Here is a 23,710-nt window from a genome sequence, read left to right on the forward strand (position 1 = left end):
GATCTAAAATAAATGAATGTTCTTATTTTTGAGTTTGAGCTTAATATCAAAGAAAATAAAGGCTATTTCGATAAAATATATGTACTCAGTTAATATTCTAACATTAAAATGTTTTGCTCCAGATAGCGCCATCTGTGTGATACTTAATGAATTAACATCGATTTCTACGTAGTTCCACATGTTTCCGATAGATGACGCTGTTCGAGTAATTAGCATTGAAAATGAAATAATAAAAGACTTGGCTTAATTTAGAACGTATTTATTATGCTTCTGTATTCTTCCTAATTATACTATTAAAATATAATAAATAGCTGCCAAAAAAAATCTAGTTGTAGGCAGTGTTCGCTCATAAAACTACATAATATAAATAATTTAGGTGCATTGTAAATGTTGTACACGTTATATGCTTAAAATATTACTTTTTTTTAAAACAACAGTTTTTTATTATAATGTGACTTAAAATATTAATTATTATAGATTTTCAAAAACCATATAGATTATTATTTACAAATACAATATTTTTACATAAGCCCTTTAGGCCACACTCTTCAAAACATTGCATTTTAAATAAAATTACTTAAAAAAAACCTTATGTACGTTTAAAAACATAGTAATATAAGGCACAAAGCAATTTTAAATATTTACGTATAATATACACTCAAATTTTTAATAAGTAATCTGAAATTAAGTAAAATGTTTACACTGTTTTTCCCGCCAAAACCTCTATTTTTAACACATAGATTAAAAAAATTTCAAAGTTATATTACATGAATAATATGCACCTCTGAATATTCGCTTAAAAACTCATAAAAGTATACAATTTTCTATAAACTAATAAAACTGCAACATTTTTGTTTTCAATTATTTACAATAATATATCACAGAGTAAAAATACAACCCCTGTCTTCAAGACTGCGGTATTTATTATCTACATCTACAAATAAATATTTTATATAAATGAGCGTGTAGTTTTTATATATATTTAATAAAAACGTTGTATATTACTAGAAATGCGTTCCAATTTCTTAAAAAAAAAACTGCTAGAAAATGCCTCGAAATTAACTTAACATAATTGTACTGTACTGTAAAATACTCATATAGTTGATTTAAAACTATTAATAATATTTTTGAAGTTTTAAGGATACTTCTATTAACATATTTCTCCAATTCCGAGATAATCAGAACAATTCTAATGAAATATTGACTACACTATTTTTTTTACAAAATTTCTTACATTATTAATTGCGCTAAGTGATTTTATGACTACGAATTGACAGTTTTAAAAATGACAAATACATAATCTATATTTAACTATGTCTTATTTTATATACTATGATATATATATATGTAAAGAAAGAAAAGAAACAACAAGAAGTGCAAGAACAGAGATACAAATGTGATTATTAATAATAAAAAAAAATAGTTTGGATAATATTTGAAATTAAAAAAGACAATAAAATTTAAAGGTCCAAGTTTTTCTATTCTATATTTAAATAACTACGATGTAATTGTTTTTTATCTGATAGCAATAAAATATACATACATTAACCGTTACAAATAGTCATAGCATGTCATACGAGCAAGTAAACGTGACAAGCCGACGAATTAACTAAAATAAAATATGTATTTGTATGGAAGACGCGAGTTTAAATAATTATCTGTGGAACTTTCTTATCGATCACGTTGATCGATGTTTGTATTGAAAATTTGAATTTTGAAACAACAAATCACGTACGGTACTTTGTAGAATTATGTAAAAATATTGAAATTTTGATAATTAATATAGTCCTGCTAATCTAGATGAAAATCCATTGGATCTAGATGACATTAATAAAATGTATTAAAATACGACTGTAAACAGCATTATGCTTAAAGAAGATTATTTTGCGCATTTGCGTTCTTTTGTGTCCCACAAACAAAGATATTTAGGGAGTGATTGGTTAAACAGCGGTGCGTCTCTTTCTCTCGAATGCCGAATCTTTTATGACAAAAAGAGAAAAACCAATGCTTAATGAAACACTCGCTAAACATATTTATAAATACGATACTGTTCTATGATATAAAGGACCATATTTTGTTCACGTTCAGTTTTTAAATTTAGTCATTTCTTTGAACAATTGTATTATTTTAGTTGTAACTACATAACCTAACATTTTACAATTATTTACTACTTACATATATAAGTTCGTGTTTAGTGAGTTGAAGGTGAAATCGGCTTTACGTCTGATTCGAGTACCTTTTTATTAATTTTGTACTCCAGAGTTACTTAAGCTACTTATATAGACTGGAGTACAATGTATAAAAAATAGTCCAATCAGCCTGAAATTCTATCGGACCGTCTGACCGATCTTGCCCCAACGCACTTCACCGAACAATCATTATTTAGAATATATTTCTAATCAAATAATATCCATACATAAATATATAAGTCCTTTTTTTGAAACGTTTCATTTTACGTCATTTCGTTTTCAGTAAAAACATTTGGATAAAATAAATAATTTGTAGTAACGCTTCGATAATATTTGTATCAAGTTGTATAACGATATTAATTATCTGTAAACAGTTTCAAGTTGTCAAAATCTGACATTTTAAACTTTTTGACAGCTAATGTCAAAACGTTGACATTAAGTGACATAAAAGGGACGCGTTCGTTTTTATTCATTCACGTAATTATCGAATATCATAATAGTTCAACATGACCACTGTCTCACTTTTATATATTAAAAATGGAAAATGCTTACGTAAGCAAGTTCGTTACGAGTCCATGTATTCATGGGATATCCATGACACGTTCGGTGGTCATGGCTCCTCGCTCAGCGAGCTGTGGGAGTCGGGGGAGTGTCAGACGTTCCAGCCGGTCGCTGAGCGCGTGTTGCCGTTGGTGGTCAGTTCGTTGTCGTGGTGGTTGACCGTCTGCCTGCGTGGCGTCTTGCGCAGATCGGATATGAAGGTGAACTGTGGAATACAATAAAAAAAAATAGTAAAATATGTACTTACTATTATTTTATTTTAATTATTATTTGACAAATTTGAATGATAGTCGCAATAGTCGCGTCTCAAACAGACCGAAAGAGAACTAACTACAAAACACATGCTCATTCCATAAAGAGACTACTTCCAGTACGACCAAGACAACAAAGAAAGTTATTTCAACAGCTGTAGCTTGTACCTTCTCATAATAACAATACCATCAGCGATGAAGCAAGATATAAGCTCCAAATAAATAAAATAAATAAATATTAGACAATATCACATACATTACTCTGATCCCAATGTAAGTAGCTGAAGCACTTGTGTTATGGAAATCAGAAGTAACGACGGTACCACCAACACCCAGACCCAAGACAACATAGAAAACTAATTGTAATCTACATAGACTCGGCCGGGAATCGAACCCGGGACCTCAGAGTGGCGTACCCATGAAAACCGGTGTACACACCACTCAACCATGGAGGTCGTCTAAATAAAAACAAAGGCTATACTTTTTATGCCTACTACTGATGTCCAATCCCTAAAACGAGAACGAAACCCAAGCAACAACTAGTTAAAAATACACATGTAAGAACGGTTTTAGCAGCATCGAAAGCTGAAACGTTCATCCGATACAGTTGAAAGAGTTATTGTTGACAGGAAAGCGTGAAGATTTGTAGCTTAGTATAGTATAGCTTAGTATATATAACAGTGACGCACGTCCGCTATTAGCTTTAATTATAAAACATACAATATAAATAACGAGACACAACAACAGCCTGTAAATTTTCAGCCTTTGAGAAGAAGATTTGGAATATATTCCACCACGCTTTTCCAATGCGGGCTGGTAGAACACATGTGGCTGAATTTCTATGAAATTAGAAAAATGCAGGTTCCCTGAATTATAAAAACAAATTAAGCACATGAATATTCAGTGGTGCTTGCTTGGGTCTTAATACGCAATCTTCTGTTAAGTTGCACGCGTTCTAACCACTGGGCCATGGTCGAGTGGTGTGTACACCGGTTTTCATGGGTACGCTACTCTGAGGTCCCGGGTTCGATTCCCGGCCGAGTCGATGTAGATAACCATTAGTTTTCTATGTTGTCTTGGGTCTGGGTGTTTGTGGTATCGTCGTTACTTCTGATTTCCATAACACAAGTGCTTCAGCTACTTACATTGGGATCAGAGTAATGTATGTGATGTTGTCTCATATTTATTTATTTAGTATTTAGCTCCAAAATATATACGTTTAAATATAATATAAGTTAAAGAGGCGAACTGACCACAACGGCAGCGTATATGAGGCCAATGCTGAAGCCCGCCAGCACGTCGCTCCAGTGGTGCTTGTAGTCGGACACTCGCGTCATGACCGTGTACCACGCCATCATGATCAAGACGAACTGGATACCGTGGCGGAGGAGCTTCGACCCACGCCATGTGAACCGCTTGTGGAGATACATCTGGAATAAAAAAGAGAACCATATTTTTATTTGATCTACGACTTCATTTAACTAATTATTACAACAACAACAACAGCCTGTAAATTCCCACTGGGCTAAAGGCCTTTGAGGAGAAGGTTTGGAACATATTGCACCACACTGTTCCAATGCGGTTTGGTGGTATACACATGTGGCAGAATTTCTATGAAATTAGCCACATGCAGGTTTCCTCACGATGTTTTCCTTCACCGCTGAGCACGAGATGAATTGTAAAGACAAATTAAGCACATGAATCAGCGGTGCTTGCCTGGATTTGAACCAGCAATCATTGGTTAAGATGCACGCGTTCTAACCACTGGTCCATCTCGACTCACTTAATATTACAAGTATCAGAATTTAAAAAAAAAAGAAAAAAAAACAAAAAGCATGCTCATTCCTTATATGCATAGATTGCTTTCATACTAAGATACGAAGAAGTCGCGTACAATCACACAAATATATATGCATTAATATTATAAATGAGAAAGTAACTCTGTCTATCTGTCGGTCTTTCACGACCAAACCGCTGAACCGACTTTGATGAAATTTGGTACGAAGCAAACTTGAACTCCAAGCAAGGACCAATATAACTAAACTAATTTAATAACTTTTTCTCTTTCTTTCTCTGTCTGTCGCTAAGTTGCTCTTTCACAAACAAACCACTGATCTGAATTTGACCAAACCTTGGTTTCATATCTTCGGTTTTCATCAAGTGTAACGTACGTAACATTTGCTTTTACCGATGGCTATCATCAGAGAATCCTTTAAAGACGTGTGCAGTCACGGGCGAAAACTGGTCTACAATAAATAATATGGATATGGGGTAAATAGTAAATAGTTATATTAAAAGAAAACAACTTAAACATCATCTTTTATTACGCTCTCTCTGTCTTAATGAAATGAGGAAACAAGCAAAATCAATAACAAAGATCGAATAAATTGATTGAGTGATCGATACATCTCCGTTTACATATTCACGGGGTAATTTCCTACATAACTTATCGGGGCGGAACCAAAATCGCCACGCTAAGAAGTTATAGGGGAGAATGTGTCGGAGCCGCTACGGGGCATGGGCAAGTGTGCTTAAACACAGTTAGTGTTAATTAATAACGATGAAATGTAGAACGTTGCAAATTTATAAATCTTTAAAACAATGAACACGATAAATATACTTCTAATTTAAATTGTATTTAAGAAAGGTCTGTGAATCTAAGCTAAGTTTTTAGCATTTAAATTAACTCGCAGTTTCCTTATTATTAATATAGGTAAGGCATATTAAATACATACATAAAATTTCATATCTACTGTAAACAACCGCCCTATAAAATTTTCCTTAGTAAATGCATCCTTTGCGCAATGTTTACGTGGTATAATGACTGGTCTCGAATTATTTAACTTCTCAACTTTAGTAAGAGAAATTTACTGAAGCCATGTATAGTCCTATCGTGAGTAGGTATTTGTAACTGTTTTTCATATGATAAGTGTCTTTATCTTTGTAACTAAGCAGATACTCAATATAGTTATGTTCCGGTTTGAAGGGTGAGTGAGCCAGTGTAACTACAGGCACAAGAGACATAACATCTTAGTTCTCAAGGTTCGTGGCACATTGACGATGTAAGAAATAGTTAATATTTCTTACAACTTCATTGTTTATGGGTGATGGTGACCACTTACCATCAGGTGGCCCATATGCCATAAAAAATACTTAAAAAAAGTCTGTTAAAATGTTATATAAGTTATTAAAACTTATATAAGTTATTTAAACTTACCGCAAAGTAGAACATGGTATACGCGGAGAAAGAGGAATGTCCACTCGGGAATGACAGTCTCATCTCCTTCTTTAACTTATCGTCGGTGCCGAGGCAGGTAAACTTCTCGATATACCGCCATTTGTTCTCCGGAAGAGTGCAATCAATATCCGGCTTACATACCTGTCAACAAGGTGAAAAATATTAAGATATTATAATCCTTAAAAAAATAGAGGCAATAAGTTCAGATCCAATGAAAGAAACTGTTGTTGGCAAAGATAAATCAGTTAATGACGAATTATTTAATTTAGGTTACGCAATATCAAGATAATGGATATCTTATGATGATATTGAACATAAGAATAAATATTGAAATGAAAAAATAATTATAGTGTAAGATGAGGCTTGTCGTAATAACACTGTTTAAGAAAATCGATATGTTATTGATCATACGGTTCTTCCGAACGAATTCCGGTCACGGGACCAATCTCAAGTAGGTACACGCCAACAAGTTTGTGCATAGTCAATATATTCTTTTCTTTTCAACTATTTAGCTCGCACAATCCTAAAGTACAATTGTAAAGAGATCAGACGATTCTCTGAATTATTATTGACAATTTTATGGTTAAAAACTCATAAGATTGATGATTTCAGGACCAACCTATCTTATAAGATGGAGACTGAATAATCGAGGCAATTAGTTATCTATACTAAATACAATCCTACACGGACTCTTGTATGTATCTGACTGAAAAAAATACAAAATAAGAACACATAAAACTTATATCGGAATATACAGCACGTTTCAGATAAGGTTAATACGAATATAATATGCATAATATGCAGCTTCGCTTCGCTTTATCAAGCATTCAATTTAAACAATTGACGTACAAAGAATATATTTGATCTTTTGTCATAAACTCGTCACTTTCAGAAAAACTTATATCAGAAGAAAAGTCAATAATACAAGTCTATTGATTAATACATAATCATAAAGTTGCATATCAAACATTCCAAATTAGCAGTTGCAACAGATAATATATATGTAATCAGTAAGTGGAACTGTAATGGTCATAAAATTACAACAACTTCTCATGAGATTTTCATTCAAGCGCCAACTGATTGCGGAATCGAATTGAATGAAATAGGCGATAACCTATGAATTGCTAGTTAACTCCTGATATTAAAAATCCACGCGTAATTTTAAATGCAAATACTAGCCATAAAATTATAAGCCATTCTGCAAAACATTCTTGAAGAGTACGCCAATCATTTTCCATAGTATAACCGGTCGGGATAGTTGTAAATTGTCAGGCAATTATTATTTTTTTACGGTCAAAGCATTCCACTTTGTTTATTTGACTGATTGCCGCTACGCCTCGAGACATACTCGATATACAAGTTTGCATGTAATGATACCGTCTCATTTGTAGTATCTGTTAAAATTATTTTGTGAAAATGCATTTAAATCAATTTTAAATTTAAACTTGTTTCTTCAGACTTCAACTTATTATATTACATTACAGGTGGAAAGATTCAGTAGGGCTTTAAGTGTAGGCTCGCGAGAATAATTGGTGTCCCACTAAACATACCGTGTACGTATATCTCTATTTTAAGATGGTTAGTGTACCAGTGTGATTAAGAGCTAAGTTAGACCCTAAGACTATATTGATAAGGACTACTGCATCAATATCTACTACTACTAGTATTTATGTTTATTTAGACTTTTTGTTACATATTTACTTGTTGGCCTTTTAATTATAAACTAGTGGATCTCCCGCGTTTATTTTCATTTTGTTTACATCTTTAATTTTTTTCTTAAACAGCCGTATTATTGCTCTCTAACTGGCCAGTAACTTAACCTCAATTTTATATTAAACCTTAAACTTAATCGTAACAATTGAATAAATTGCAATCAACAATCCTCTTTAATTTTCCGCACATTTACTGGAGTTCTTCAAGATGAGACCATAACCGATTTTATACGAGCAGCTTACGCTATTAATATATAAGATTTTTAAAAATATAAAACCTCATTCGACTACTTGCACATTCTTTTTATTTTTAATATTAATCATAGCATTGTTTACATGCCTTACCTTGTTATTATACAATCTTTTCATCATTGGCCATACGTCAATCATCGAATCGGGTCCATCATCGAAAACAAGTTTCATATAGTCGATAATCGGTTTTATACCAAAATTGGCGGTTATAACGATCTGTTGCCTTTATAAACTGGGAAAATATTTATTTTTCGCGTTTTGCATACTAAGCCGGTGTAATTTAGTAATTACGCGGTCAGCGAGGCTGACTGGGGAGCCTTAGGCGAGTAATTTCACAAGGAATCAACGACAAGTAGCGTTCCACATAATTTACAATATAATATTTATGATACTTTTGACCTTTTAAATTGATTAAGCGATCTCCTACAAATATTAAGAATCTTGTTATCAATGTTTGTTTAATAAATATAATATATTGTTGTTAAAGGTTTTATTTTTGTATAATTAAATACATCAGAAATTAAGCAAATATGTAAGTATTATATTCAAATGTTTACGCCGAAATGAATGCGCAGAAAATATTATGTAAAACAAGCGAGATAACAGCAAACCTTATCTATATTACACGTAAGCAAGTGTCAATATCATTCATTATATTCATTCATCTAATTTGCACGCGATTATTAATACAAGTTGACTTTATATAATAACTTTGTATTTTGGCGTCTTTAGGGTACAATATTAGGGCCAATTTTAAGTTTCATCTTCGTTAGCACCTTCTTGGTGCTATCGAAATTTCAATTCGATAAGTAGAACAACAAACACATTCGAATGATAACTAAACCGTTTTCAAAGAATTAACAGAAGCTTCAATGTAAAAATTAAAGTATTAAAAATATATGCATGAACTATTAGAAATAAAACTTTTTATACATTCACTGTAGGGCTTTGTATTTATTAATCATTGCTCACGATTCTTGACTACAGGTTTTGAATTTAATGAACGTTAGAAAAATTACACGTGAAACAACCTTTACATAACTTAATATACAAACATACATTAATGTACTCGTTTTATAGGAACATAGGTCTTCATAAAGGCCCATAAACATTCTCGTGTGTTGATTTATCTTTTACAAGGCATAGTTTAAGCACGACCTTTTAGTTAAGCGCTAAGCGTCTTGTTTTATTTATTGTAATATTCTTTATTGTTTAAACTAACATTACCCTCTCCATATCTTGGAACGCGATCGGAGGCGAATTCTTAAAACCTACAAGGTAAATTATTACATTGCTCTGCGTTTACGGTCTTAAATCTTTTTATACTTTTCCCTTGACATTTTTACTGATATGCCTTTATTGTATTGTAGAGAAATCGCCTTGATATAACATGACGATTAAAATTAACCTTTTGATGTAGTAATTGTAAATCGATGTTTTTTAACAATGAGGTATTAAATATACCTAATTGTTAAAAAATATCGATTTACATTGAAATGAAAATGTTTGATTATAGGAAAAAATAATTATCTAATAATCAGATTTAAATGAATTTAAAAATAAGATAGCGAGTTCTATAATGTTATAACCTTTTAACAAACAAAATAAGCATCATTGAAATATATGATACCGTCTTTTAACGACTCTTTCTGTTATCAGTGTAAATTCCAATACCATATTCATACCAGATTACTCAACCACTTTTCATAACCAAAATACAACTCGTGTGAACTTCCTACGACGTCTAATAAAATATAACGTAAACGTCTGTTTATATTCCAACAAATCAACGATATCGTAGCTAGGTACAATCTCGTGTTCGTGCCGGAGCTAAATTGATTCGCCAGGAACGTGACCGAGGCAAATCATCTTGCGATATGTGACGTATATTGTGATGTACGCGATATTAAACTCACGTCTATTGAACTAGAAACACGAGACCTCACTAGTACAGAATGACTTATAAATAAATAATAAATAAATAAATAATGCACAACATCACAGACATTACTCTGATTCCAATTTAAGTAGCTAAAGCTCTTGTGTTATGATCAGACGTAACGAGGCCACCACAAACACCCAGACCCAAGACAACATAGAAAGCTAATGAATTTCTTCTACATCGACTCGGCCGCGAATCGAACCCGGGATTTCGGAGTGGCGTGCTTATGAAAACCGGTGTACACACTCGACCACGGAGGTCGTCATCAGCTAAGTCTATTTCCAATCATTAGTGTAGATAAGTTAGGGAACGAGCAGTCAGACGTGAAAAGCCAAGTAGTTTTATACCATTTATGAAAAAAGAGGTTTTATGTATTTATTTTATTCTGGATTTCTATGAAACAAAGTAAGCTACAATGAATTACAACTCGCGATGGATAATAAAACAACAATAATGACGCGGAAATACGCTCGCGGACAGATTGTCTGTGAAAATATTGTGGCACTTACAATCAGGCGTGCAATTTCATAGTCAGAGCTGATCCATCTTGGGCTCTGCGAGTTCGTTGAAATCACGAGGCATTGTTACTATTTTATTGAATGTGTACTCTTACATTTATAGTTTCTTAAATAATCAAATCTCCGAACGATCAAACAATACATGCCACAAAATATACCAAAAGCACTTACGGAATCTTTGGTGTATAATTTCTGACTGCCTCATCGATTGAGTAGCTAGACATAAAACCTAAAATCTCGAAGTCATTGGTTCAAAGCTCAGGTCCGGCTAATGTGGGCTATACATATCCGCAGACATTTTTTTAACTTCGCCGTTTCGTAAATTATTATATATCGTATATTATATTAAATCGTTTATAAACAGTACATTGGTAAAAAAGGCATATTATTCGATACAAGATTTTATAGATGAAAAAAAAAGCGTGGAGTTAATACCTTTTGACTTCCAGGCAGGATATATTACATGCATAAATAATAGAAATTAAATAACATGACTGTTTTTTAAATTTGGGAAAAGAGTAAATACTGAGTTTCTTGCCGGTTCCTCTCGGTAGAATCTATTTTCCGAACCGGTGGTAACTTCACTTAATCGTAAAATGACGATTCAAAAGTGCTTGTAAAAACCTACTTGAATAATGTTTAATTTGATTTTGATGTTATAATGTTATATGGATTTTTGTTGAAGTATTAAAATTTCTCTAATAAAATTTTACATGTCCAATAGAGAACTACTGGTTCTCAAGCGGAGTTCGCGTGTTTGAGTTATGGTAAGTACCGTTAAGTTGTCACGTTATTATTTATATAATGAATTTTATCTCTCACTCGGCGGTAAAGGTACTCGGAAGGAAACTAGAATACATTTCATGAAATTTCATCATGCAACTCACGTGACGGTTTAAGTTCGAAATCCTTGTCCCACGGACGAGGACTAACTTCAGGAATCGTTTATAAAAGAAATACTATTTAATATTCAAAACGTATGTTCTTGTACAATCTATATGTCTGTACAATCTGTATGTAAAATCTATGTGAAAGTAACTCTACCTCACTGACTGTCGCTCAACCAATTCACTACCAAACCACTGAACCGAATTTGAGCAAATTTAGCATGAAGCAAACTTGAACTCCAAGAAAAGATTAGGCTACTTTATTGCCTAACACATGACAACTCTTAAACGCGAGCGAAAGCGACATATAAACACAAATCATTTCATATATGATATTCATGAAACAAAATTAGAATCCAATCTAACATTTTCCAATTTCCTATATATAATAATCCTAAGCTGGAATATGTAAATTATCAACCGCTTCGTTCAATCATAACACGTCGTTGACATGTAATATACCTGCATTGATACAAGAAGCCCGGAGGCTCGAAACTGGTTCGAGATATGGTCGAGATAAAACCAATCGTAAAATCGTCTTATAGATATCGAGAAGGTGATATCGCGTCTCGATTTAATAGACCTATTATAATATTATATTTGAAGTCAATAATTTATTGCGTTTCTGTGATTCAATATCATCTTTACGAAAGTAATTCTATCTGTCCGTTCATCTGTCTATCTGTTACGCTCTCGCGGCTAAACCACTGAACCGAATTCGATGAAATTTGGTATGAATCAATTTCTTGAAGCAATTTCGCAGTTACGTTCGATAGATTGTCCCATATATTAGCTTTTAGATAAAAGCCAAGCCCAAGAAGATTTCTATTAAACGACTTTATATCGTCTTCTGAGTTTTTACTGATTTCTGATACTTGTTAATATTATATTATACAACTCAATTAAGTGATTTTACGTTTAGTTATTTATTTAACTTTGATACTAGAAAATATTGAAATAAGAACTGCAGATTACCATCTGGTTAGAAACCAATAGTGATTCTACCGCCAAAAAGCAATTTGTATTACTGTTCTGAAGATAAACAATCTTAGGTGTCATGGTTTTCCGTGCCTGTTTTTTGGCGTAGTAAATGATTTCTATTTCTTACATTGGCACCGTCTATAGGTCAGCCAGGTGGCCTACATATCTGTTCGTCTTTCTGTTACAAATTAAAAGATAACTATAAAAACACAACGGTGATATACGTAGATAAACTTATATACATGTATTCAATATACTAAGTTTTATTGTCAACAAGACCAAAATAATGTGCTGAATTCTATCACGAAAGTTTGGCTGAAAACTGGTTTAAACTGGTTTTGTGTAGATGATTGACAGGTGACAGGTGATTAAAAATTATCTCTTAAAAAAAGGTTTTAATAGGTTCGTACCGAGTACCAGTAAGCCTGAGTACTTAGAATGGGATATATATATACAACACTGCATATAAAAAAGACAACTGACACGTAAGCATGTGACATTCTCTTCTTGACAAATTTCGCTTTTTTATTTCAAATCTTGAGGCACATTAACCTATCAGCATGGGACATATTATAATAAGTGTGGGTATAAAAACAACTGAACTCTATTCCCGCACGCAGAATCCGACGAGTTTTAAGTACTTATCAAAAAGCAGGAGGATGAACACTGGAATTTTCGACAAGAAAACCCAACATATTTTTAATGGGTTGTACTGGAGTTTGTAACCAGGACCTCGGGCTTTATAAATTAGCTATTGGCAGTCGAGGATTGACGTACAAGAAGTCGAGAAGGTTATTCATGAGTTGATCGTGCATTCACAAATGAAAAATAAGGCAGTAAATCCATTGACGGTAACAATGGCTACCCGGATGTTTAATGGCTCATTTAAACCGTGTCAGGTTTTATTGAACGATTATACTCGTAATATTACGAACTATCTACATATATATTATTAGCATATTATAGATATGATTGGCGATAAAGAGAAATGACGAAGAAACTGCTATGCGCTGGAAAACATTGCCTATCCATCATTTTCAAGATATGACATGAATAAGGATTGATGGATTTACATACTAGCTATATCAAAATGATGAAACAACTTCTATAGCAATAGAGCACTCCCAGCTGTGGGATACGAAATAGTGGACTTAGTTTAGTTATAGAATAATTGCGAAAACTTAATACTTCTGTAAAAGTTCGCTTTAAATATGTTTACTGCAGATAAAATTAAAATGAAAATTAAATTATACTTTATTAAAGTAGGCTTTTACAAGCACTTTTTAGAATCATCATTTAATAATTATATGTGAAGTTACTACCGGTTCGAAAAGTAGATTCTACAGAGATGAACCAACTAGAAACACTAAAGTTTCTTTTTCATTATTTAAAAAAACAAAGTAATGGTAGATAAATGCAATTGAATATTTATGTAATATATCCTGTTAAGTAAGTAAATAAGTTGTTAAGTATTAGTTCAAAACCTTCTCTTCTAAGGAAAGGCTATCCCATCAGTTGGGTAATTACAGGCAGTTCGATGTTATTGAATTCAAATTCCTCAAACAAACTCTTTGGTTTATTTGACAGACACAACAATACGCGTACATTCGTAAATAATACGAATGTTTTGTTTCGTTGACCCAGATTTAACGTTAGGGTCGGTACACACTCGTTCAGTTTGAAAATTTTCGTCGCGCGTTTATAAGCGTCGGTCTCAAATTTCCTATAAATGAAATTAACGAGAAAATCATTATTTACAAGTTATTTTTATAAATATATAACTTATTAAAAGAAAAAACTAACGATAATAAGGAATGTTTTTCGAGATTCTGGTATATTCCAGAACCTGAATAAAAGTAAGTAAACTTAAATTCAAAATTTAAAAATTATTGCTCAGCATTAAACTATATAGCATTTGTATATAAAATACATATACAATTTATTTTATATACAATTTTTATGTTATTGCAAGTAAATAAAATCGATTATTATCGCTGAATCGAGAAACGCGATAATATCAATCATCGCGATCGACATAATTGAGTGTGGATCAGACCTTATTGTAATCAAAGTTGGTATTTTGAAAACGTGTAAAGAACAAAAACATTTTGCACGTGGATAATAACTAATGAACGGTTCCGGCTTTCTACGTAATAAAACACAGAAATACATACAGAATCACATACATATGTATATATAAGTGCTTATTCAACGAAATAGTCGGTAAATCTAGATATTATTTATGGTATTTGAAGGCGGACGAGCAAAGGTACCATCTCATATTAGGTGGCCAGTACCATTCCTTACATTGCCAATGTTCCACCATCCTTGGGAACTGAGCATTTATGTCCCTTGTGTCTGTAATTACATTCGTAAATAAATTTGAAATAAATATATAATTATTCGTTCAGAAAGATCCAAAAAGAAGTTAAAAAATATCTATGAATGCTAAATTATTAGTAGCTTTATTTGACACTAAAGCTATTGACTATTGAACATAAATGTGTTGCATCTACTTTAGGTATGCTTGGAGTTGCTTGTGATATCTTAGCTACTTAAGCCTGTGGTTGTAATCAAGTAGTAATTCGTATACCACTAATACCGACTTCTGTAAAATGTTTCACTAGTTTTCATCTATGGCATTTTAGGAGGTCGTTCGATGTTAGGAATAAAAAGTAGCCTATGTCCTTTCTTAGAGTTGCAGATTTATGTATCAAATTTAATCAAATTTAATTGAATTCGGTTTGGCAACAAAGCAATAGGACGACAGCCAGAATAAGTTACTTTTATATTCATAGTAAGAGTAGAGATAGGAGTTTTTAAAAATTAGACGTATTAAATTCATTTTTATTATTACAGTAATAAAATAATAAAATATTATATACGTCTCGTTATGGAAGTTCTGTGTGTCCTATTCACAGGCTATTCTTGCTCAAGGAGGCCACAACCACAAGCATTGTTGTGTCAAAGCTATTATTTCCAATAAAATATTTTCATTCTTTATTATTGTTTATTCGATATTACACAAAGCACATATTCTGAAACTAAACATTTATTAAGACATAAATATACTGAGATAATAAAAAAAACATATCGTCGTATATAGCTTATATTATAAGTAAGAAATTCTCGTTTCATGAACAAACAGATAGGTTCGTTGTCAAATGTCAACACGTAAAGTGAGATCGCTGAATCAACACATAATTCTAAATTGCAATGTTTTGCTTTGTCAACAAACGCATTAATTGCAGTCAACTTTTATTGCAATGTTGGCAACAATTTATCTGATAATCATCTTTTTTTTACAAGTGCTAGGTATAAATATTCTAATGTATTTCCATTAACTCGAGAACTGATTATCCTTAACATAGATTGTTAAATTACCCTACCTGGGATAGACACACCTGATCTATATATATTTCGTTTGATGACCCGCTAACATATACTGAGACGTATATCGTTCAAGGATAATAATGTATGTGCTTCTTAAAAACTTCGTAAAAATTTCGGTGACATTGTGTCTAAGGTAGGACAAAGTTCCGCATTTCACACATTTCTTAAAGTTTAAGATAGCCCGCAAAAGGAAACGAAAAGATTCCTATTTAAAAACATAAATGTAATAAAAAAGAAAAATGTACTTAAATCAAAGCACAGAGCAATAAACATATTTTTTTAAATGAATAGCCATTGAATCACCTGATAGTATGTTGTTAGTTTTTGTCTTACAATAAAATTGATGACTGTATTACGATACGTAAAAACCTCTTCGTTCGAATGAATGAAAACACTCACACGTATACACATTCACACATACACGCACACATTTATTATCGAATGAATTCAAATGCACTTCAATAATCGTGCGCTTATAGTCCGGCAAGTCTATAGAATCAAGACCATTAAACTCTTTCTTCGATCACAAAACAATTAAATAGTCTCTCGCCCTTTAAAATAAACGTTTTTTCTCATTCGGTTCAGTAATAACGACCAATTGTCATCAATAAAAATCGTTACGACAACAAATACTCAATCAAACGTTCAGATGTTTTGAACGTTTTGATTTCAACGGTATTAAGTTTCAATCATTCCTTAGAAAAAATATATAGAGGAAATTAGGAAATGTTGAGTCACAAATATAAATTTTATTGCTGACCTTATTTATAAACGAACTATTATTACATTTCTTTGTAGACAGTACTCAACCGGTTATTACTAGTTAGGTACATTTTATTTGATTCATTTTGATTTATTGCTTCCCTTCTGAAGTTCCAAATTCAAATTATAAAAGATTTAAAATGATTAAATACATTTGCCATTTTTTTTGACATTTATTCCAAAAAAGTTTTTATATATTTCTACGAGACGTATCAAATTTCATTTAGAAAATAGAATAGAATTTACTTTAAAGTCGATAAACATAGCTCTCGAACAGTGGTTAATGTTCTAATTTAAAAGTTGTTGGAGTTAATTTGTGACAAGCTACGCGGTCGCACGGCGAGATTAACTGACAATTTATCATGTATACATTACATATGAGGAAATCTGTCTAGTGTACAGTTTATGTGTGTGGTTAGACGAGTGTTTTGAACTGGAACACTATAATGAAATCTTACCCCATATTAGGCCTTTTTTCATTCAAACTATTTAAACACAATACATTTTATAGTCATGAATTTAAACATTACTCTGGCTTAGCTAACAACCACGATTTTTACCAATTTCACAGCGTTCTAATACGAATAAAGAGAAATATATAGCTGGAACTAAACTAAGTTCCAAGGCAGCTGCATCTACAGACAGGTGCGATTTTGAAGGAACGTCGGCCGATGTATAAAAAACGATATGGTGGCGGATAAATCTGAATATAACATATAGTTAAGGTTGACTTGGTTCCACCTATTCTTATAATATTTTACGAGTATGTAAAGAAAACTATGAATGAAAGAAGTTGATTGAAATTAATTTAATACTTAGTTTATTTTGTTTACTTTAGATAGTATTTTTGTGAGGTTATTACATTATTGAGGAGCTTATTATTGAGGTTGTTGAAACAAAGGGTTATGACTGCATTAAAAAACAGTTTAAATTTAAATAAACATAATGAACTCGAAAAAAAGAGCTAGAAAACTACATATAGTTAAGGAAAACTTAACTTAAAGAACCTTTGATACTTTAAAAACCATTAGTTATAATACTTAATTTAAAGATTAATTAGGTATTTAACAAAACGGTATTTGTGACAAACGGACATAAAGATGAAAAAATCAAAGACATGAAAATATCTCGACAATAGCAAAAACCAACGTCGCTAATTCGACCTTCCATTTCGTACCTACTAATACCATGACACCATCGAAAAGATGACATGTACGCAGCACCATGACCTTCATTCATGCGGCATTGAATAAAATAGTTATTATTACAAAAGTCCAATATAACAAGAACCATCGAAACATAATAGTTCTTTTCAAAAATTGAATATAGGATGGGTCATGGTAAAATGGAAACGAGAAGAGGTTAAAATAGGGGCGCGCGTATGGAACGTTATAGAATTGTACGGTAAGCGTAGGGGTTCTGAGATGTGTCATAATTTTTAATTAAATCGGTACATTAAGCTCAATGTTAGAGATGAAACGAGGGAACGATGGAGGCGATTCAATAAATATTTAGCGTGTAATTGATAGTGTTAACGCTTCGGGAGTTATTAAATATAACAATTGTAGTTTGGGAGTGATAAATGCTTTCATGGACGATTATTACTTTTGTAATAAGCAAATGTACCCATGAATGAATACACTACGCTGTGACGTAACAGGTTAGTAGTTTGTGTTATCAAGTTGTTATCACACACGTTATGCTATCGTTCAGATTCGTAAAATCAATCGCTTGTTAAAAATATATTTATAAAAAAGCAATATGCTTTTTTATAAATATATTCAATACAAGATCACTTAAATGCATGGTAAAAAAGCGTAGAGCTAATACTGATTGACTTTCAAGAAGAAACCTTTCAAATTTAATAGCATTTACTACCCAATTTCTTCCCGATACTTCTCAGTTAGAATCTACATTAGGAACCGTCGGTAGTTTCACTTAATATAAATTAGTGAAATGAACGACTCAAAAGTCCTTATAAATAAAGCCGACTTGAACAAAGTTTATTTTGATATTGTTCACAATTTACAATCGTAAATTACCATATAGTTTCCAAATATTTACTTTCTTTCACTTTTCGAATGTTTTTATGTCATATATGTATATTATCTAAGTAAATTTATTTAGACGGCGTGTCAGTAATAACGCAATTGAATTATATAGAAGCCCTTTAGCATACAATACAACTCGTACCGACTTCCCAAGAAACCGATCTCGTACAATCGTGTCTTGCTTCCATTTGTATAATATCAATTTCAATCTCCATAGCTTTCAATGGATTCGCTTATAATTTTGTTAGACAATCGGATGCATATTATCGATAAATTGATGATAAGACAAAACCGTTTTGCATTCACAAGAACGAGCGGTTGCTTTAATTAAATGAATTGTTGTTATGTGTCAATTCCTTTACCTTCATTGTAAATCATTGCCATTTAACCAATTGAACTGAAATTTTGCATAACATTTTGGTACAATTACAATATACATTTTTTTATGGGACAGGAAGAATAGCATATAAATCTTACATAGCCTATGCGACACCAACCTTAGTTAATGAGATGTTATGCCAATTGTTACTTTAGTTACGTTGCTACATTCACCCTTCAAACCGGAACACAAAAATACTAAGTATTGTTCCTTAGCAGTTGTATATGTGATAATGGAACCTACCCAGACTGCCTTATGTTACATGTATACGTCGTTGCAAGTTATAAATGTCAAATGCAAACTTTGATTGTTATTTATGAGACGATGTGAACTCATGTTTTCATCGTCTGAAATCAATACATACATATTATAAAAAAAACATACTTATAGCAAACATTTTGAAATGCCATTAAAATAAATAAAAAGAATTGATTTTTTTTATTAATTAATCACTAGAGACAAAACAAATAATATTTAATAAGTAACAAAATTAAACAACAAGTAATTAAAAAAATAACTAACATTACAATATAAATAAATAAACAGACATTCCATATTTTAATCACAAAAGTTTTAAATATGCATGAATTCAATCGAACTAACGGAAAAATGGCGTGCGAGAAGAAAATAAGGCTGTACTCAATAATTACACACAAGTACACATGACTAGTCAAGAGTCGCAACGCATGAAGCAGACCTCTCGAATAAATTGCGTGTAATGGAAAGTGAAGTCTTCAATTTAGTCGTGAACGACTGTTATTTAGAATGCATTTATTCTACTTGAAGTAATGTAGGTGATTTAAGCACGCTTAACGTTCGCTTCATTTAAAACTTTTTAACGATACTATCTCAAGGAACTTACACTATACTCGTATACAGGGTGACACTTTCATATATAAATTTTATTGGTGGATTTTTTACAAGCCCATCACTAATACAATTCAATGGCCTTTGTATATCTATATTCCAACTTGATGGGGTCAATGGACGGGATCTTTGCTGAAAGCTACAGATTTCTTAGGGAGTCAAACTTTTTACGAAACAAGAAGGATCCTTCCTGAAAGAATATTAACCACATCGGCCATATTATATTTCTTTCACTCCGATGGGTTGATAAGTGTGAGGAAAGATCAGATACAGGATTATAAGTGCTTTCATATGCATGGAAGCTTAGCACTGCCCACTTCCAGATTTCGGGCTAAAGAAATACCAATTGCTAACTGAAAAACTTATGCCCGACTCAAGATTTAAATCCACCTCGGGATCGGACGAACGCCTTAAAGTTTAAACTACTATAAATCCCACTTCCTTAATAAAATAAAATATATAAATATACATAAATTATACGTAGATGAGGTCGTAATTATGGGAAGTCTTAATCTTTGCCAATAAACTAATTACAGTATAATAGTTGACGCAGTAGCCATTAGTTGTGCAGAGCATGGTGTGAATCAGGATTATTTAGGTGTCGATTACATTAAATTAATGGAATGGTCCATTAATCGTCAATAATACGAGTCCCTATAGTTTGTAGATAAGAGTTTGGTTATTGCCTAAAACAAATAGCTGAATATATCTGCAATCGGTTTTAAAACTCTTATCGAAATCTATTTATCTGTAAAGACGCGATAGAGTATTAAACAGAAAAACCTTTTACTACTAAACCAAACGATAAAATCCAGGAAGTGGCTTCGAAAACGTCAATAAAAAGGAACTGTCCCGACTTTAATGACAATAAACCTTTACGACATTGTTCTGAATGAGGTTAAAGATACCGGTTAATTAATTGACTTACCCCGGCTGTTAGGTACGTCTCTTTTTACTCCAAGAAAAATAAAATATAAATATTTTCTGGTTCAGTAATTAATGATACCTATCAGTTAAATAAATAAGAATTTGAATCAAATTACAGCACATAGCATAAAGTTTCCATTCTGTTACCAATTCCAATATGTGTATGTAAGTACTAAATACATAAAATTGGTGTCGCGATAGAGATTATTTCCACGCAGGATATATTATTATTAATTTAAATAATTGTATTAATTAACATGACTTTGTATTTTTTAAATGTTGTAAGAGTAACTACTGAGTTTCTTGTCGGTACTTCTCTGTAGAATCTACTTTCCGAACCGGTAGTAGCTTCACTTAATTCTTAATTGACGATTCAAAAGTGCTTGTAAAAGCCCACTTGAAAAAAGTTTATTTTGATTTTGATTACAATTAAAGTTAAAACAATCATTGTTTAATTGTATCTTACTATAAATTTGCTCCAAGAGTATCTATCACGTCACAACAGCTGTTACACATAACCGTCTTGGTAACACGTCGATGTATAAATAGACAAACATTTTAATTATAGCTTTAATAACAGCTGTGTTGTACTTTTGTCTTAAAAACATCAGTGCAGACTAACAAGTATAAGAAAAGTATATACACAAATATAATCATCAATTACTAATTATTCACTGATCAATTATTTTGCTCCAAATAAAACGTAGACATACAAACAGACTTTCAGGAATAGCGCCGAGTATTGTCTGGAGCTGAGATGGGCCAGTGGTAAGAACGCGTGCATCTTAACCGATGACTTAGGGTTCAAACCCAGGCATGCACCATTATATATATGTGCTTAGTTTGTTTTTATAATTCTTCTCATGATCGGCGGTGAAGGAAAACATCGTGAGGAAACCTGCATGTGTCTGATATCATCGAAATTCTGCCACATGTGCATTCCACCAATCGGCATTGGAACAGCGTGGTGGAATATGTTAAAAAACCCTCTCCTTAGTGGGAGAGGAGGCCTTTGCCCAGCAGTGGGAAATCTACAGGCTGTTACTTTACTTTGTTTTTTTTTTGTCTACATTGCTAAGTAACACAGACAAAATTCTATAGTGTACGTCTGTGTGCATCGGCCACGTCTATCTGTATGTATGTTCGCGATAAACTCTAAAACTACCGAACGGATTTTCATGCGGTTTTCACTAATAGACAGATAGATTTTTAAGGAAGCTATATGTATATAACTTATTATGGCTTTGTGTAAATAAGTTGAAATAGAACGACAATTGTTAAACATATCGAAAAAAAAGAAACAAAAATATTTTACATAAAAGTTAAAAATATTTTTAAAAAATGATGTCTACTCGTGCGATGCTAGACTAGCCGCTAGTGAAGAATAAATTTTATTTTCATGTCAAAAACATCGATGAATATACTACTCAATAGAGATCATAATAATGATAAAAATACATGAAAGTAGTAGTATTTATTGATTTCAAGAAGTTTAATTGTAAAAATGAAACTGTAAACGAGTTACTACTGAGCTTTATGCTTGTCCTATTCGGTAGAACCTACTTACGAACCGGTGTAAGCTTTACAATTTATTAAATATAATAAAATGATTCAAAAGTGCTTTTATGAGCCTACACAAATAGAGTTGATTTCGTTTTTAAATGCATATTATACACATATCATCCAAATGTACTGTTGGCGTATCCATAAGAAGTAAATAAAAAATAACATATGTCAAAATTTAAGTGCCAAAAAGATATTAATAAAACACACGTCGGCGTGAAAAGAATCACTTCCCGAACGATCCCACGACGAAACCACTTACTGAGTTGACAGATTGACACAGATATATGAAACAAATATTCTGCATTGTTAAGATAAAAGTGCAAATTTATTGAGAAGAACAAAAGATCCGCTAAAAATAATTTTATAAATAAGTATTGGATAACATTACTCTGATCCCAATGTAAGTAGCTAAAGCACTTGTGTTATGAAAAATTAGAAGTAACGACGGTACCACAAACACCTAGACCCAAGACAACATAGTAGAAAACTAATGAACTTTGTCTACATCGACTCGAGCAGGAATCGAACCCGGGACCTCGGAGTGACGTATCCATGAAAACCGATGTACACACTACTTGACTACGGTGGTCGTCAAATTATAGTATATCTCAAACGGCGTTCGTCTTAACACAAAGGATGGCATCTTGTCACACGCAAGCTGATTGAAAATAGAAAGTTTTATTGGGCTTTATAATGTTACACGTTGGTGTAATCGTAAATAACATTTTTTATTAAAAGAACGAAATGGTCCATAAAAAATTTTAATCCGATTTAAGAACACACAGAACGAACACTTTTCATGGACTTTTAATAATATAATTATCTCTAAGAAATAAAACGAACTTTACGATTTGAATGCGACTTCTCCAAATTATTTGATCGTTAAAATCGAAGGAATGCGTTATCCATTATTTCTTTAGAATCGTAAATAGAAATTAGTAAAGCACCAAATTGTCTAGAGAAGTTCACTAACTAAGCGAGAGCGAAGCTTTTTATCGCCGTTTACTTTCTGTAAGACATAGTCCAGTTTTATATGAGGTATGGTCTAAAATAATTCCTAAGACAACATTTTTAATGCTGATGGTTCTTGGTTTCCTTGCAATAGACCATTGTTATTCAAGGTGTTTCTCACGCTCGAGAGTCAGGGACAAAAAACAACCGTATTTTCCTATTATATACTGGTCATTGCTCATGAAGTTCATCCTATTTCTGATAATGTAAGTCAAATAAGTTG

At 32.2% G+C, this 23,710-nt stretch overlaps 1 protein-coding gene across 1 annotated transcript in view; it reads right to left on the reverse strand.

The window, feature by feature from the left end:
* Positions 1-243: 243 nt before the first annotated feature.
* Positions 244-23,710, reverse strand: part of LOC124537288 (putative phosphatidate phosphatase) — a 105,157-nt gene continuing 81,690 nt past the window's right edge. Inside the window, exons 4-6 of the mRNA XM_047114080.1 lie at positions 6,219-6,380; positions 4,255-4,431; positions 244-2,955 (exon numbers count right to left, since the gene is read on the reverse strand). Coding sequence (XP_046970036.1) covers positions 2,842-2,955; positions 4,255-4,431; positions 6,219-6,380 — 453 coding nt within the window. The 3' untranslated portion in view covers positions 244-2,841. The remainder of the gene's footprint in view (positions 2,956-4,254; positions 4,432-6,218; positions 6,381-23,710) is intronic.

The sequence above is a fragment of the Vanessa cardui genome, chromosome 18 (assembly GCF_905220365.1).
Source record: "Vanessa cardui chromosome 18, ilVanCard2.1, whole genome shotgun sequence".
NCBI classification, from domain to species: Eukaryota; Metazoa; Arthropoda; class Insecta; order Lepidoptera; family Nymphalidae; genus Vanessa; species Vanessa cardui.